Below are 18649 nucleotides of genomic sequence, written 5' to 3'. Positions count from 1 at the left end.
CTTTCATATTGAGTTTGAGTCAAGAAGCAGATTGAGAAGGAAGAAGCCCCTTCATAGTGAGAACTTGGCTTGTTCTAGAAAGAGGAAGTTAGAGACCTTGGACTTTTTTCATCTGCATGAAGGATATGGGATCCTTAATAATGGAGTCCACCTAAAGCTATGAAGCTATGATTATTGGAACTTGCTGTTGGACCTCATGGGATTGTAACTGATGTTATTCTGAGTCTGATGCTAAGATATGATGCCAGCGGGGAACTGACATGAATTTAGGGAAGCATTTTCCCCTTACTGTCCCAATTTTCTTTCTATGGCAAATTTCTGTAATCCTTGCAGGTTTTTTGTATAAATATAATATGAAACCCTTATCTCATAGACTAGTCCTGGAGATAAGATTTGTACTATTCAGCCTAAAAATTTACTCCTTTCTAAAACTAATGTGAAGATAATTGGGTATTGATGGAACAGTTTATGGGACCAAACTGTTGTGCTATTAGTTATTAAGCCTAAAACTGAAAAAAAAATTTAGTTTTGGTTTAAAGAAAAGGATGTTACAATATCTAGTGCTGCCTAAATGGGAAAAGCAAGCTTTATTTGGGTTTATTATTACCACCTGATTGCTGAGCATGCTTTGAAAGGCAAATGTGTTATAGTATAAAGAACTTATTTGATCTACAGTCTTGAAATGGGCTACTCAATATATTTCTACATCCCATCCCAGAACTTTCTCTGACAATTGTAAATATTTTGGCAGTTTTTCAATGAGGTTATTTGTATATCAGGGTTCATCTTGAAAGAAAAATAGTGTTCTGTTAGTAATGCCCTAGCAAAACTCATCCTATGATGGGAGGGATGAGCAGATAGAAGAAAACAGAAAAGAAAATAGCTAGAGTGATCACTTTTCAATTGGTCTTAGTGAATCATTGGAACAAGATTAGGTAATTATATATGCCACATGCAAATGGGTTGAGTTAAAAATTTTTCATTTCTTATTTGACTTACCAACCTAAAAATGTAAATTCTCTGGCCTGGTGATATTCACGTTAGGGCTATTAAGGTTTGAGCTGGCTCTCACTACCTGACCTGGTGTTTTTCACAGCAAACTAAAATTGTGTTAAGATCTCTTTTGTCAGAGATGTTTAACAGAGAAGGGGATCTCTGCAAGGGAGCTGCATTGGAGAAGTAAATCCACTAGAAGCAGGTTTTACTGGGAGGTAACTGTCTCTCAGGGTTCTTGGTCAGTGAGAGTCACCTCAGCCATTTATCAAGCTGATATTTAATCAAATGGAATATAATCAGTATGTTATAAGTTCTTCCCATTTCCCTCTTCCTTAATGTCACCTTTGTGCTTCAGTAAGGGAACTTCCCCTTTTTGGGATGCATTGCTCATGTAGAACTGCTCTCCGTACATTTAGATTGTAACAATTCAAAGAAAGACAGCGGTCTTTCTCTGGATCAGGTCAGAGAATATGAGAAATAATTCTTTTGGACTCCTCCATTCTAATCAATATCAATCAATTTGATATGATTTTGTAGGGGTAGTGATTATAAGTTTCCTATGTTAGGGCCCAGAGCTGTGAGCTGCAGATTGTAAATTTGTTTGTTTAATCATAGTGTTGTGGTTTCATGGTGTTCTGTGGCAGCACCATCTGGAAGAATTCAGAGTCAGACCTTCTCTAATCAGAGTACAGGTATTTATCAAGGTTTGCCCCTTTCAGAAGCTGGCTAGGTTCCAAGAGGAACCAGCAACTTAGTAAGACAGCACAAGCAAATTTATAATGTAATGATACAGACTGCACAATAGAAATTATTAATATTAAAGAGGCAGGAGGGATTTATTAAGGGATTAAGTAAAGGGGAGGGGTTCCTTTCTATGGTTCCATGGTTAAACATCCTGGCTGTGTTGCTTTCTGATTGGCTAGCTCTTCTGCCTAGTCAAGATGAATAGTTATATATTGTGGTCCTGTCTTGGGCTAAATGGATGATGTGATCATGGTTGAATACAAGAACACATCTGTTCAAATATGTGAATTGGATCTGGGGGTAATGTCTTCATAGAGTCTAGGGGCCTGAAGTATGGTGAACGCCAGATTATGTGGTTAAATAAGGGCATGCCTGATGTTCAGTGGGGCCTATAAGAAGGTCAGACTGTTGGGGCTGGGGGCAGTTTTATTAGGATTCCATCAATAGGAAATTAGCTAGAGGCCCTCCATCCCTGATTTTCCTTGTCATGGTGACCAAAGACAGTGCAGCAGAGGTGATTTAATGACATAGGATGTCCTCCACCTTATTTTTGTACCTTCAGACCTATTTCTCTTGCCCAAGAGCAAGTGAACATCTTATAACCTGACCACCTAGTCAACGGGGATATTCCTTGCTCCACCCAACTTGTGGCCCTGCTGACATATCATTTTTGCTTATTTTAGCTTATGTGTCATATGTCAACCAATGAAATTCCGTATTTTGTGGTCACTTTAGAATGTCCAGGTAATAAATCTGGCATCAAGCCCTATAAAAACAAGGCCCTGAAAGAAAGGGGAATCTCAGAATGTGAGGAAGATCTGAGGTCCACTTCATTAGAGGGGACCATGGATCCTTTAATAAAGTGCTGTTAGCACAGAGCTCTGCCTCAGTCGCTTTTATTGTAGATCGGACAAGTTCAATGCCTGTACATGTTGAGGTGGAAGAAGGACACAAAAAGCTGAAAGCAGTTTTGTGTTTCTGCCTATTGCATGAGTTGATGGAGACAAAAATAAATTGAGCAGCTGCAGATCCCCCGGAGGCATTGAGCCTCTGTGTCCTCTGGGCCTCTATGCTAGCCTTCTGATGACTAGCCCAGACCCTGCAGTCTCTGCTTGTGCAGTCATGGAGGCTAGTGGATTGAGTTTAGGAGTTTGAATGGCCAAACTAACTTGAGCACCAACATGGTGAGCCTTTGGGAGGGGGAGGTAATGAACTGGAGTTGGATATCTTTCTGGCCCCCTAAGGACAGACAAACTGTCAGGTCAAAAAACTGGAAAAAAGTTAAAGCTTTGTTGATCAGTATGGATCAGTCTTGATGCAGATTTTCTCCATCAAAGGCTCCTTGGTTCCAATGTTGAAGAATTGAGTCAATGACCAGAAGAAGGAGACATTGATCTCATTATTATACTTTCACTACTCTCTGAAATAAAAGATTGGAAACAGATTATTTCCTCTTCTTTAATCTATTGACCAATCAATCAATATTATTAAATGCCTGCTATGTGCTGGGCACTGTGTTAAGCAATGGGGATACAAAAAGGAAACAGAAGACAGTCCCTTAAAAATGCCTTAAGAACTCGATATTTTCTTGGAAATAACTTGTCTCATTGGTGTGACAGTAAACTGGGGTCATAGTGTGTGATTTAATAAATACTTGTTGAATTGACTTGAGTTCAATTCAGTCTCAGACATCTACCAGCTGTGTGACCCTGGTGAAGTCACTTAATCTCTATCCAATTTAGATTCCTCAACTGTGAAATGGGCATAATAGGGGAGGCTAGGTGGAACAGTGAGTAAAGCACCAGCCTGGAGTCAGGAGGACCTGAGTTCGGTTCTGGCCTAGACACTTAACACCCACACAAAAAAAAAACTAGCCATGTAACCTTGGGCAAGTTACTTAACCCCAATTGCCCTCCAAAAAGCAAAAAATAAAAAAAATAAAAAAATAAAAAATAAAAATAAATGGGCATAATAATAACACCTACCTTCCATGGCTGTTGTGAAGATCCTGGCATACAGTAGGCACTATATAAATGCTACCTATTGTTATCATTATTAGGCAAATAATCTCAATTAAAATGTTCTTTATCCATTTTCCTTATTAGCTCATATCCTAGGTTCATAGATTTATATGTAACAGGAAGGGAGCTTAGAGGACATCTATGTCTGAAAGGGAAGCTTCAATTGTACATTAATTTTTTTATTGATATGTTTTATTTTGACATCACTTATATTTCCTGTTGTCTCCCTCCTCCTACTCCCTCTTATAAAGTATCACTTATGGATAAGGACTGAACCTTTGATTTCATTCATACAGTAAAGTCCTGGAGGAGAAAACTCCCTTTACCAATGCAGGTCAACATCTTCTAAGACTTTTTTCTTAGGATGCTAACAACATGGCCTTTGTCAAGTTACAATGATAATAACAAAATAGTGGTAGTGGTAGTAGTAGTAGTAGTAGTAGTAGTAGCAGCAGCAGCAGCAGCAGCAGCAGCAAGTATTTCCATAGCACTTTAAGACTTTTCTCGACTTCCCTAGAGTCATGGTATATGTCTGGTGTGTATCAGAGGTGAGACTTTTACTTGGGTCTTCCTGCTCCAAAGTTATTTCTCTATCCACTACCCTATCGTCACTTACAATTAACAAATTTTAAAAAGAGGAAGAGAAGAAAAAGTTCAGCAAAGCTTTCTTATTGAAAAAAATCTGATGTTCTATGTAGTTTTGCTCACCTAAAGTCCACCACCTCTGCTTAGAAGGGGATCGAGATGTTTTCTCCCATGTCCTCTTTGGAATTGAGCTTGGTCATTACAATTTCACAGTGATCAGTTTTATTTCGTTGTTCTTTCTATCTACATTGTTGTAGTCATTGGGTAAGGGGTTTTCCTAGTCCTGCGTTCTTCACTTTTTTCAAGCGTTTATTTAGGATTTAATATGTGCCAGGCACTGTGCTTAAGAGGAGGGTACGTGATTCCTACTCTTAAGGAACTCATGTTCTAATGGAGGAGAAGCATGTAAGCAATCATGTGCTTACACAATATAGAAAGAGTAGATCGAAGGCAATCTGAAGGGAGGACACTGGGAAAGGAGTGATGGTGGTGGAAGACCAAGAAAGTCAAGGCAAGATAAATCAACATCCATTTATTTACTCTGAGCTCGAAGCAGATACAATTGCAAGCAAAAAGAAAGACAGTGTACGCCTTTGGGAAGCTCACATTAATATGGGAAAAGACAATGCAAAAAAGGGGGCTGAAAAGGTGTGGCAAAAAGTGAAGGTGCTCAGGGAGGGTTTTGGTGATGACGTCCAAAGAATGGACCACATCAGCTCTGGGCCCTTCCTCAAAATGGGGGGTTCTGGAGGAGCTCACCAAAGGGAAGAAGGGGACCCCAGGAGTGGACAAAGAAGGCCAAGAAGCATGGTAGCACATCTTCCCACAATCCTCTGTATTCATCGTATTGATCATTTCTGACAGTTCAGTTGTCTTTCATTCAGTTCCATCAAATTCGATTACATTCATGTACTGCTCTCTGTTTCATCATTCCCCGATTAATGGGGATATACTTTATTTCTTATTTTCCACCACCACAAAAAAATTCTGTTATCAATATTTTGATGTTTATGGAGCCTTTCTTGTTCTCTTTGGCCTTTTGAGGGGTGTGGAAGTCAGTGTGCTGAGTCAATCCAGGTGACTCCATTTTAAAAATCTTATTTTTCCTTGAATATGTGGCAGGCAGCAATCTAAGAGGGTGATGTTCCCTGACCTAATCAAAATATTTAGGGAGGCTCTGAAACAACACTAATCCCATGTTTGCTGTTCAGTCCTGTCAGACTCTTCATGACCCCATTTGGGAACTTTCTTTCTTTCTTTAAAGCAATTGGGGTTAAGTAACTTGCTCAAGGTTACACGGCCAGTTATTTCTGGGTGTGGTGCTAAGTGTCTGAGCCCGGATTCGATCCCAGGTCATCCCGACACTGGGGCCGGCGCTCTTACTCGCTGTGCTACTTGGCGGGCCCTGGGACTTTCTTGATGAAGATACTGGAGTGGTTTGGCATTTCCCTCTCTAGCTCATTTGACAGATGAGGAAACTAAGGTAAACTAGGCTAAATGACTTGCCCGAGGCAACATAGATAAGTGCCTGAGGCTAGATTTAAACCCAGGAAGATGAGTCTTCCTTTCTCCAGGCCCAATACTTTATCCCCTTCGCAGCCTGGCTTTACTAATCTGGCCTCCTCATAACTGCGTGATCCCATCAAAATACCTTTGCCCTTATATGGAAGATGCTTACTCTGGTCTTTAAAAGTTGGATACAACTGGAATCCTAATGACCTTTCTGTTGGGGTCCCGGTCCCAACTCCAGCCTTATCTTACCTTATACAAGGTCTTTGGATGTCTCCGGCTTCTTGTCTCCAAGAAGAACTTACCCCCACAGAACACCCAGGACATGGAAAGTATGATGCGAAGCTGTTTATTCCGTTACATCTTAACAGCACCACAAGCAAGCACAGGAACAGGCACAGGAACTAACTCACTTCCTGGCAGAACTGGAACTAAGCAGGAACTAAACAGGAACTAAGTGAACTCCCTTACTTCCTCTCTCTCCCCAATTTATAAGCCTTGTGGGGGCACGCCTTGCGGGGCCAATCATGTTCTTTCCCGAGTACGTAATATAAGACCAAGGAACAACGTCCTTTCCGGAAGTCCTTTATGCACTGCCACGCAGAGTATCACTCTCATGTCACTGCGCCTGAAACTCCCTTGTCCCTGGTTGGTTAACCCCCAGGCAAAGCTGTCCCAACAACATCCCTCAGAAAGCCATGTGCACCCCCTCCGGCTGCCCCCTTGTCACCTGTCATGTGGGAGCCAATCGTGCACTCTCCCGAGTGCAGGGCAAAGGAGAATGTGTTAAGAGGAGTCTGTGTTTATGGGGTACGCTCAGTGCCACATCGACCTTTCCCAACCCAGCAGAGTCGGCCCCCACGACCCTGCACTCAATGCCATGTCAGCCTTTATGGCCCGGCAGAGTCGGCCTCCATATCTCCAAGCCCCTGCCCCTCAGAGGTCACGAGCACTCCCTCTGACATCTTGTGACTGCTGCAGTGTCTCTCACACTCGTGGCCCTAACACCTTTCCAAAGCTTTTTTGCCTTGGCATGAATAAACATTTTTAAACTTTCACTTACTGAGTTTGCCTCATTTAATTGGGGAAGATCTGAACAAGGATTTCTTTTAACAAGGGTATATGCAAATATATATATATATAACAAAGGTTACCCCTTTTCCCACGGCTAAGTATCCCGTCAGAAATGACATAATATAAAAATATTTCCTTAATTCACTGAGGCTGTGTGGAGTTTTTTTGTAAGATGATTATTTCTCACAATTTGAGCCCCAAAAGATGAGTCTTCCTGATTTCAAGCCCAGCACTCCGTCCACTGCACCACCTAGCTGCCCTCCATTGTGGAATAATCACTTAGAAAAACTGTCCTGAGGGAACTGACTGAAGAAATTGAAAGGAATCTCTCAAGCTATCTCTTTAGCCCTAGCTCAAATGCTAACAGTGTGGCTTTTGTCAAGTTACAATGGTAACAACAAAATCGTAGTAGTAGTAGTAATAGTAGCAGCAACAGCAGTAGTAGTAGTAGTAATAGTAGTAGTAGTGGTGGTAGTAGAAATGTTGAGGTTTAGGGGTGCTCAGACCCCAAAATAGCTACATGCAGGATCTGCCCGAATGAATTCGACCCAAGCCTTCTTTCAGCCAAAGAAAAACAAGATTTATTAATGATACACCATATTGGTCAGACTCTTAAGGAATCTGAGCATTTGTATCGCTAATGCAAGCAGACCAGATTGAATCTGAGCACTTTTTTGGAAACAAGATGGATCTTATATAGAGAAAGACTGTGGGAGAGATCTAGGAGTGGCCAAGTGGTCCAGGGTGACTGGAAGAGGGATCTAGGGAGGATATTGATGAGAGAGACACTAGACTGGGGTGACTAGAGGTCAGAGGCTAGGAACCAAGAGAATGGGGTTTAGATAGGATCAAGGGTGCAAAATAGCTGGGGGTGATCTGGAAATCACAGACCATGGAGGGCTGGGCTAGATTAAGGGTAACAGAGAATTGGGCACAGTGATAAGGAAAGGCCAGTCAAAAGAATTACTGGGATGCCTGCAATAATGCCCAATCAAGTGGGCAGAGTTCATTCAAGGAGAGTTCAAGGGGGTTTCCAGAGTGTGTACCCCATCATTCCCCCCTCAAACAAGTGGGGCCCAAATTCTATTAGGGTAAAGGGTGAAGATCTTATCTTCTGAAACTGCTTCCTGCTGGCAAGAGATGGAAAGCTGTCCCTAGCTTGCTGGGTCCCATTAACCGTCACCTCAAAGTTGATGGCTTGGACCTTGGAGGAGACAAATACGGCAAGGAAGTTATGCAAAGAAGAACTGAAAGGCCACAAAAGGAGTACAAAGAAACGGCAATTTCCCTAGAGAGAATTAAAGATGACTATGCAGCAGCAGCAGCAGCAACAAGTATTTCTCTAGCACTTTAAGGGTTGTTAGTGCTTTCAAACATCTTTTTTGATTTGAACCTCAGTTTCCTCATTAAAAACAACAAGAATCTGAACGAGTTGTGGTGAATGAATGTAAGGGAATCCTATTGTGCTGGAAGAAATGAAGAGCAGACGGACTTCATCATAACCTGGAGAGACTTCTATAAACTGATGTGGACTGAGCAGAGCAGCTTCAGGAGAACATTGTACACAGTTACAGAAATATCTTATTGTGATGACTGACTTTGATAGACGGGGCTCCTCTCAGCAATGCAAGGCCATAAGACAGCTCCAAAAGACTCACGATGGAAGGAGATATCTACATCCAGACAAAGAACTACAGTCTGAATGCAGATGGAAGCAAACTACCCACTCTCTGTCTTTTGTTTTGTTTCACTGCGTTGGTTATAATTCTTCTTTACAATCTGACTAATGTTTAATGTGAAGGTATATGTAGGTCCTATATTTGACTGCACGCCGCCATGGTCAGGGGAGGAGAGAGAAGGGGAGAAAATTTGAAACTCAAGGGATTGTGGAACTGAATGTTGTAAACTAAAAATAAATAAATAAATATACTAAAAGAAGGAAAATATGTGAATTGAGAAAAATCTGTAATAAATGTCTGATAAGATACTGCTTTTTAAAACAGCGACAATAACAACAACCACAAAAACAATACTAATACTTATTTTAGCACCACTAAGAACCATTGTGATTTCTTTGCTGGGATACTAAGCTCCAACAGCCCTGTCTATGCCTTAGTTGACAATCCTCATGAAATGTTGCAGCTGGTGGCTAGACATGTAGTGACATTCATGCCCACTACAAGGGCTGCCACTAGGCTGTAAATAGATGCTCCTGCCCTGTCCTGGGAAGCAACAGAATGCCAGCCAAAGGATAACCTCTGTTGCGCTTCTGATGATCAGGGTAGAAATTAGATGCCTTGGAAGGGACAACTGAGTGAGAGCGACAAATTTGAGGCTGCTTGCAGAGAACCTCTTGTCCATGAAAAACAGTTTCTCACTGTCAACACCTGTGATTTCAAAATGGGTGTGGCAACATCTGCCTCTTTTGCTTTCCTATCTGATCTGCTGAAGTGCTATCTGTCTCACCTAATATTTTATTTTGGCATCCATGACATAATAGAGTCACCATTCATTTGCTGTGTGACCTTAGATAAATCACTTTGCTCCTCAAAATCTCAGTTGCCCATCTCTAAAATGAGTGTGGTTGCATTTGTTCTATTACCTTCACAGGGTTATTTTGAGGAAAGTTCATTGGAATACTTAACTACTTCTATGCAGTAATCAGCTAGGTGGCACAGTGGAGGAAGTGCTTCAAATCCTGTTTCAGACACTTACTGACTCTGGGTAAGAAACCTAATCTCTCTTAACCTCAATTTCCTAATTTATAAAATGGAGATGATAACAATACCTATGTCCTACATCACGAGGTTGTTGTGAGGATTAAAAAGATAACACATGTACAGTGCTTTGCAAGCCTTAAAGTGTTATATAAATGCTAATTATTGTTATTATTTTTTCCAGAGGATTTCTCTGTGACCTTTTGTCACAGTTGTGTGCAGCTGCCAGGAAACCTGAATCCACCCAGGATGGGTTTCTTGCCAGCTGGCCAAGTCCTGCATGTGCCTTCTTTCTCCACACCTTTCCATTCTGCTTTTGTTCTGAAAAAATACATAAATCATTATTACTATTGCTGCTAGGGAAAGCCTGACAATCATTGCACTAAGACTCCACTCATAATCTCTCTAACTGGCTAGACTGACAGTCTTCATTCCTTGGCCACCACTTTATGCTCTGTGTCCCTCCTTAAAAACAGGTACACTGAGACTGGAGCTAGGGTGAAGCTCTGAGTTGGTCTAGATATTTTGGAAAGCAATTCGGAACCATGACCAAAAAAGTCACCAAAATGTGTATAACCTTTAACACGGTGATAAAACTATCAGGTTTACTGACTAATGTTTAATGTGAAAGTATTTGCAGATCCTATACTTGATTGTATGCTTCCATGGGGGGGGGGGGGGGGAAAGGGAAGAAAATTTGAAACTCAAGAAATTATGGAACTGAATCTTGTAAACTAAAAGTAAACAAAAAAGTTAACAAAGACCAAAAAAAAACTAACTGGTTTATACCCCAAAGATATCAAAGTAAAAGAAAAAGAACCTGTATGTACAAAAATATTTGTAGCAGCTCTTTTTTGGGTTGGCAGAGAAATGCAAACCAAGGTGCTGACAATCTACTGGGGATTAGACAAGCAAATTATGGTGTATAAATGAATGTAATAGAATATCATCGGATCTTCAGAACTGATGTAATGAATGGCTCCAGAGAAACCTGGGGAGACCTATATGAACTGATGTACAGCGAGGTGAGCCAAACCAGAGCAGTTTATACAGTAATGGCATTGTCAACAACAAACAACAACAAAAAAAAACCTTTGAAAAACTAAAAGAACTTTAAGCAATGCAATGACCAACCACAATTCTAGAAAACTGATTCTGAAGGGGTGGCCAGGTGGCGCAGTGAATAGAGCACTGGCCCTGGAGTCAGGAGGACCTAAGTTCAAATCCGGCCTTGGACACAACACAAAAAACTAGCTGTGTGACCTTGGGCAAGTCACTTCACCCCAAATGCCCTACTTTCTCCCCTCCAATAAAAAAGAAGGAAAAAAAGGAAAAAAAAGAAAACTGATGTTGATGTATGCTAACTGCCCCAGACAGAAAGGTGGTGGGCCCCAGATAAAAAGTGCTGCATATTTTTAGATAGAGCCAATGTAGTCATTTGCTTTTCTAGACCATGCATATTTGTTATCAGGGTTTTGTTTTTCTTTTGTTTTTGTAATTAGGGGTGGAATAAGAAGAGAGGAAGAATATGGTAGGATAGCAGAAAGGAATCTTTCCCCAGAAAGAGGGTCACGGGAGAATCTCTTAAAAATGTCCTGAAGAAAGCAGAAGGAAGGGTGGGGTCATACGACAATCACAAAGAAGCAAGACGGCTCGGAACATTACGTCTTGAATTTGTTATACACTTGAAATTAAGACAAATGCACACAATAGAGATCTGCACTTTCGTATACATATCGTGCATAGATGGACATTTCCATTTTTTTGCTGTTTATTAGGATCAGAACTTAAAAAAATAACAAATCAAAATTCAAATAGGGAAGATAATACGTAGTATAAGATATTATAGAATAAATAAAAGGTAATCGAAGAGGAAAAGGCACTGGTGGGGGATGGAGAAGTAGAGCCAGTAGAAGGTAGGACTTTAATTCACTTTTAAAGGAAGCCAGGGAAACTAGGAGGTAGAGATTAGAATGGAGAGCATTCCATGTATGGGGGACAGTCAGAGAGACTGCAAGGGGTTAGTCTGAAGTATGGGCAGTATTTGAACTTAATAAAAAATAGGCTCACTATGGGGAAGCTAGGTGGCACAGTGAATAGAGCACCGGCTCTGGAGTTAGGTGGACCTGAGTTCCAATCCAGCCTCAGACGCTTGACACACTTACTAGCCATGTGACTTTGGGCAAGTCACTTAACCCCAATTGCCCTCCAAAAAAAAAAAACAGGCTCACTAAATTGAGGGCAATTGTCTTGACTATTCAAAGGTTGACCCCAACGGATGCTGTCTCTAGTGTCTATGCTAAAAGTGGAAGAGGGAGGCTGGGCTTGGAAGTACATTTTTATGTTTTCTGCTAGGTGTGGGTTTAGGGAAGGCTGATGCTGGTGGATCGCTTGAGCTCAGGAATTCTGAACTGCAGTAGCGCTAAAGCCAATCAGATGTCTGAACTCCTTCTGGCCTCTAAGAGCAAGAGGCCACCAAGATGCTGAAGAAGGGCCAAACTGACCCACATGAGAAATGGAGCAGATCAAGGCTTCTGTGCATATCATTAGTGTGACTGGGGCCATGAGGGGTTGTTGCAGTTCTAGCCTGGATGAGATAGGGACATCCCAGTCTCAGAATAAGGTATAATAAAATACAAGTGGATTGCACAACTCACAACTGACCCTGCCTGAGTTATAAATGGGCCAATTGCTGCAATCTAGTTGGGATGCTTTTCCATTGATGCCAATCACAAGGCATGACATTGAAACCAACGCGCCTCACTGATTTGTGGGATTTCTCATTCATGTCTTCTACATGAAGATAAAAAGGCACCTCATGCAGTTGAAGATATTTCATATATGCATTCATCATCTCCCTCATCATGCCCCTGCCTTGATATTCTGTCAGGGTAAAGGCCATCCTCAATTCACATGTTGCTTCCAGCACACACCAGCATATGGGATTCCTCTCAGCACTGAGAAGACAATATCCAGGAAAGTTCTGGATACACCTTTTGATATATCTCAGGCTCTTCTCATTCTTTCCAAATTTCCAGTTGTTGTTCACCAACTCAGAATGAGAGACATCCAGCAAGGTAGGTTTATAGTTATCAAGTTCACTGCAAAAGAAAATAATAAAGAACAAAGGAAAATATTACTTTCATTGCCTCTTATTTCCCAAACACATTACATATTTTCCCCACTTCCAAGTCCTTCTCCATGCTCATTCCCTCTGACTCTCATGTCACCCTCTTTTCTCTCTCCAGGAATTATCATCATCTAATGACTTCCTACCATTCCTTTAAGTCCTAGTTTGAGTGGCATCTCCTTCATAAAGCCTTCCCTGATCCCAGGGTTGTCTAGTGGAAAGTGGACTGATTTTGTAACCAGAAGACATAGATTGTTTCTTACTGGTTGTGTCTTGTTTTCTCATATCCAAAACTGAGGGGCCATACTAAATGGCCCCTAAGGTCCAGACTTTCCAGCTATAGATCCAGCATCTTTCAACTAGAATTTTCTTTTCCTTACCTGATCTCATTTTTCTTTGCTTTTTGTTATTCACTTCCCACATTTTAACCTAGTATATTCATTGGTGCAGAATCATCAGTCTTACTAGGCTGTAAGTTTCCTGAAGGAAATAACCATTTCTTGTTTATTTTTGCATGTCTTACAGTGTCCAGAGTGATAACGCTATATAGTGTTTATTGAGTGCCTTGTCAAACTTTATTTTCAATACAAGTCTCAACTTAGACATTCCTCAAGAGTTGCTTTGAAAATATCAGTAAGTGCCTACTATGTGTCAGACATTGTCGTTGGTGAGGGGATACAGAGGAAAACAATCCCTGACCTCAAAAAGCTTAAGTAACACCTCTGCCCACATGAGTTTGGCAGGCTCTGAGGGACAGTCTTTTGAAGCTGTGTACTATGAATGAAGAAGGAGATGTGGCTCCTGATTGGCTGAGAGAACACTGACTCTTCTGTGTAGCTGAATGAAGAGAGAAGGGATTTCTTCAGATAACTGGAAGATTTCAAGGGACAGACAGGTAGAGGGAAATTAATAACTGGAGTCTGCAAAGCCTCAGAAAATTTAGAGGAAATCGCTTGTTCCCCCAGTCTGTCTTCTGCAATCCTAGATTATACTAATACAGATTGCTTTTGATGAAATGTGAGATCATTCTCTCGCCTTGCCTGTGAAGCAGGGAATTTTTATTTCTTGATAGTACACACACACACACACACACACACACACACACACACAATTTTATTTACATTCTATTAAAATGAACAAAAGCGTTCATCTAGTCATGGCCAAATTTAGTCCAAAATTCGTTGGACTGATATGAGGCACAGTGCCTTTTGCCCATCCGATCCTTTACCTATCGTTGGATTTGGCAGAGTTTGAGTTCCCATGGCCACCCTAAAGCCATGCCACAAAAGGACATGAGATGGGCATCTTAGTAGATGACCAAGAATACTTCATTTCTTGTAAATCTCCATTTCATGCCACAAACCCCAGATGATGAAATTTAACCTTTTGATTACCAACAATCCAGTTTATGATATTAGAATGGGAGGCTGTACATGTTCCTACCTCTTAAACTCTCTAGTGTTTTGGATAGTTGCTTCATGAGATCTCCCAAATACTCTCTTATCGGAAGACTTCAATTGTAGAGTAGCTTCTGTTGTATAGAGAAACCTCTTGGAGTAATCTGTTTGTACTGCCTTTGAAGCTGCAACACTTTGTATCTTTTCATTCAAACCCTGCTGGCAACCTGGGAAGAAAAGAAAGCCAACAAAGACCTTGCTTTAGTTGTCTATGCATCTTCTGAGAAAGCGTAGTTTAATGTCAATGGCATTGCATTTGTAACCAGAGACTGTGGGTTACAGCCCAAGCTCTACTATTTCATTGCAAAGTGATTATGGGTAAATCCCTTCTTCTCTTTGGGCCTCAGTTTCCCCCTCTGTAAAACAAATAGGTTGGACTAGATGGTCTTTAAGATCCTCATTAGCCCCAAATCCATTATCCTATTAGCCCCCTCTGATTCTTACTCAATAAGTCAGGACACTGGGATATATGTATTAGGCACTTCTGCAGACTGGAGGAATCACAGATGCATCAACTTTTCTGGTCCTTCCTAACTCTATATGAGCAAAGATAACAAAATCCCTTTAGTTTAGATTATGCTCTCTCTCACTTTTACCCTATCTTTACCTTTTGGCAATTTACCTATCCCTTCCAGACCTTGACGCTCACTCCACTTCTTTAATGACGACTTTTTCTCTGCTTTCTTTTTTTCCCCATTTTTCAAATGCTTTATTAACTTCTGATTTACATCATTCATTTCAGCCAGATTTTGAGTTACAAATTTTCTCCCCATTTACCCCTACCCACCGCCCCAAAATAGCAGTCCCACAGGATATCCCCTCCTCCAATCGGCTCTCTCCCATATTTTCTCCCATACCCATTTCGACTTTTCAAGTGGATCTCTATGCTCCAGTGCCTGTATATCTTATTTCCCAATTACATGTAAAATAGTATTAATAATAGCATATATATATATATGTATATATTTAGACTTTTGATTTTAAAACTTTGAATTCCAGATTCAATCCCTTCCTCCCTTGTCACCCACCCTTACTGGGAAGATAAGCAGTTCAGTATAGGTTGTACATGTGTGGCTAATGCAAAACAATAACATAGTAGATATACTGTAAAAGACTGACTATATTTCCCTCCCTCCTATCCCACGACCCACTTGTTCTATTCTCTACTTTGATCCCATCCTTTTTCAAAAGTGGGCACTTCCACCTTCCCTCCCTCCCAGCATGCCCTACCTTCCATCATCCCCCCTTTCATCCCCTTCCTTCCTACTCTCCTGTAGGTTGAGATACCTTATTTAGTATGTATTTCATTCCCTCCTCAAGCCAAATTCAATGGGAATAAGGCTGACCCATTCCCTTTTGCCTTCCTATTCTTCCCCTCCATTGTAAGCATTTTCCCTTGCCTCTTGTATATGAGATAGTTTACCCCATTCTGTCTCTCCCCATCTCCTCTCATTATATTCCTCTCTCACCTCTTAATTTCACCTTTTAAGTATCATCCCTTCCTGTTAAATTGGTCCTGTGCCCTCTATCTATGTATACCTGTAAACATATGCCCATATACCCTCATATACAGACACACACACACACACACACACACACACATATATATGTTTCTATTCCCTTCAACTACTGAGAAAAGTTTCATAAGTTACAATTATTGCTTTTCCATTTACGAATGTTAGTAGTTCCACTTTGATAAGTTCCTTATGATTTCTTTTCCCTGTTTACCTTCTCATGCTTCTCTTGCTTCTTGTACCTGAGTGTCAAATTTTCTATTCAACTCTGGTTTTTTCAGCAAGAACACTTGAAAGTCCTCAGTTCCACTGAATGACCATATTTTCCCCTGAAACATGACACTCAGTTTTGCTGGGTGGGTGACTCTTGGTTTTAATCCCAGCTCCTTTGACCTCCAGAATATCATATTCCAAGCCCTTCGATCCCTCAGTGTAGAAGCTGCCAGATCCTGGGTTATCCTGATTGTGTTTCCACAGTATTCAAATTGTTTCTTTCTGGCTGCTTGTAATATTCTCTCCTTAATCTGGGAATTCCAGAACCTGGCTATAATATTCCTAGGTGTTTTCTTTTTGGGATCTTTTTCAGGAGGTGATCAGTGGATTCTTTCAACCTCTATTTTGCCCTCTGGTTCTAAAAGATCAGGTCAGTTTTCTTTGAGAACTTCCTGGAGGATGCTTTCTAGGTTCTTACTTTGATCATGGCTTTCAGGTAGTCCAATAATTTTTAAATTATCTCTCCTCGATCTATTTTCCAGGTCAGTGGTTTTTCCCATGAGATATTTCACATTGCCTTCTATTCTTTCATTTGTTTGGATTTGTTTAACAGAATCTTGATTTCTCATAAAGTCATTAGCTTCCATTTGCTCCAATCTAATTCTGAAGCAATGATTCTCCTCACTGAGCTTTTGAGATTCTTTTTCCATCTGGCAAATTCGACTTTTTAAGTCATTCTTCTCCTCATTGCCTTTTTGAGCCTCTTTTGCCATTTGAGTTAGTCTGTTTTTTAGTGTGTTATTTTCCTCAGTCAGGCTGTTGACTCTCATTTCATAATTTTCTTGCATTGTTCTCTTTTCTCTTCCCAATTTTTCCTCTACTTCTCTTATCTGTTTCTTAAGGTCCTCTATGGCCTGTAACCAGCTTGTATTTTACTTTGAAGCTTTTGGTGCAGGAGTTCTGACTTCACTGTCTTCCTCCCATTCCATGCTTTGCTCCTTTTTTGTCCCGAAAATAGGAGTGTAATGTTGAAATCTTCTGTCTGCTTTGTTTCCTTTGCCTGCTCATTTTGCCACTCAATTTCTTGACTTTTGGGCTTTTTGCCACAGTAGGACTCTGCCACTAGACAGGGGCTCTTCCACGCCAAACGCTGGGGTTTTCTCAGATGCCAGAGGTATTAGATGGGTGCCCTCTCTGAGGTCTCCCTATGCTCTGGCAAGCTGGATACACACCCCAGGACCTCCACCCTAGACTGCAATCCAGATCCAAGCAGGTTAAAGCAAGAGTGATTACCCCTCAGACTGGTGCTTGTTCCCCCTACACTCTGCAGACCAGGAGCTGAAGCTGCCACCTGGTGCTGGCTGGCTGTGGGGGTGTCTCAGAGGCTTCTCTCCCCAGGGGCAAAAGCCATGCACTCCCACTTACTGGGTCCCAAAGTCCAGACTGCACTGGCCTCTCACCTTGTCCTTCGCATCTATGTGTTGATAAATCTGGAAAGGGCCACAGCTGCTGCTGATCTGGAGTCCGAAGGCCGGGGGCTGGTCAGGCCCACCCTGGGGCTAAAGCCTTGGCTTGGGGCTGGGCTCCACTCCCAGAGCACTGAGCTGATTGATTCCTGCTAGCCTGCCGGGCTGTCCTCAGCAGGAGGTTAGCTTCTCTGTGTCTTTTTGTGGGTTTTGAAGCTCCAAAGTTTGTTTAGAGTCCCCTTTTATATGGATTGGGGAAGGTGGAAGGTGGAAGCCAGAGCCCAGCAGAGGTCCTGCTTCTATTCCACCATCTTGACTCCACCCCCTTTTCTCTGCTTTCTTATTCTTCTCTCCTCCCCCAAGATAGAAATGTTTTCTGTTTGATTTTTTGCACATAGTAGGTACTTAATATGATTATTGATTGATAAGTGAGTTCCTCCTGGAACCACTACTTTCCAGAAGTTCCCTGGTCGATCACATTCACTGTATTTCCTCTTCTGGCTCTGTTCTTGACTCTCCACAGTGCACAGTGCCCTTCATATAGTAAATGCTTAATAAATGCTTTCTGACTTGCTCATATCTCTCAGATATTTGTCTATACCTTTCCTGTGCACTTAGAATCGTAAATTAAAGGAATGTTTGATTTTGGAAGAGACCTTCGATAGTCTATGCAATCCAGTCACATCATTTGAAAAAGGAGGAAATGAAGACCTAGGGAAGATCAATGAGTTGTCCAAATTTACACAGATAATTTGAATGTCAAAGTCATAACTTGAATTTGGTCTGAGAAGAAAGAAGAAAACTAGGGGAGATCAGTTTTGTTGAAGCCAAGGAAAGAGAATAGTTAAGAGGGGTCAACCAAAAACTTGGATACCAAGTAGGATGCAGATTGAAAATAGGACATCAGATTGAGTAATTAAGAGATCATTGGTAGCTTTGGTGAAAGTGGTTTCAGTTGAATGATTGGGTCAGAAGCCAGAATGCAAGTGGTTGAAGAATGGGAGGTAGGGAAATGGAACAAATGAAAGTAGATGATTCTATGAGTTTGGTTATAAAAGGAATGCTATATAGGACATTAGACTGAAGAAGTTCGGGGTCACTCAAAATGTTTTTCTGAGTGGGAGAGACCTATGCATATTTGTGTATGTTTGAAAAGGAGTCATTGTATAAACGGAACCTTAAAACAGAATGAAGAGTGTAAATGACTGATGGGGCAAATTCTG

At 41.2% G+C, this 18649-nt stretch overlaps 1 protein-coding gene across 2 annotated transcripts in view; it reads right to left on the bottom strand.

The window, feature by feature from the left end:
* Positions 1-6188: 6188 nt before the first annotated feature.
* Positions 6189-18649, bottom strand: part of LOC138177071 (glycine N-acyltransferase-like protein 2) — a 22308-nt gene continuing 9847 nt past the window's right edge. The window contains exons 5-7 of one of the 2 annotated variants that reach the window (XM_069108054.1): positions 14220-14400; positions 12462-12747; positions 6189-9967 (exon numbers count right to left, since the gene is read on the bottom strand). In XM_069108054.1, the coding sequence (XP_068964155.1) occupies positions 9818-9967; positions 12462-12747; positions 14220-14400 (617 nt within the window). In that variant the 3' untranslated portion in view covers positions 6189-9817. Of the gene's footprint in view, positions 9968-11362; positions 12748-14219; positions 14401-18649 lie in introns of those variants that run through there. The other variant, XM_069108055.1, reaches the window with a different exon arrangement.

The sequence above is a fragment of the Petaurus breviceps genome, unplaced genomic scaffold, assembly GCF_028583685.1.
Source record: "Petaurus breviceps papuanus isolate PSGF00001 unplaced genomic scaffold, PetGlider_PUasm1.0 90330, whole genome shotgun sequence".
Classification (NCBI taxonomy): Eukaryota; Metazoa; Chordata; class Mammalia; order Diprotodontia; family Petauridae; genus Petaurus; species Petaurus breviceps.
The sequence above is the reverse complement of the archived record's forward strand: the minus strand, read 5'-3'. Positions and strand labels throughout refer to the sequence as shown.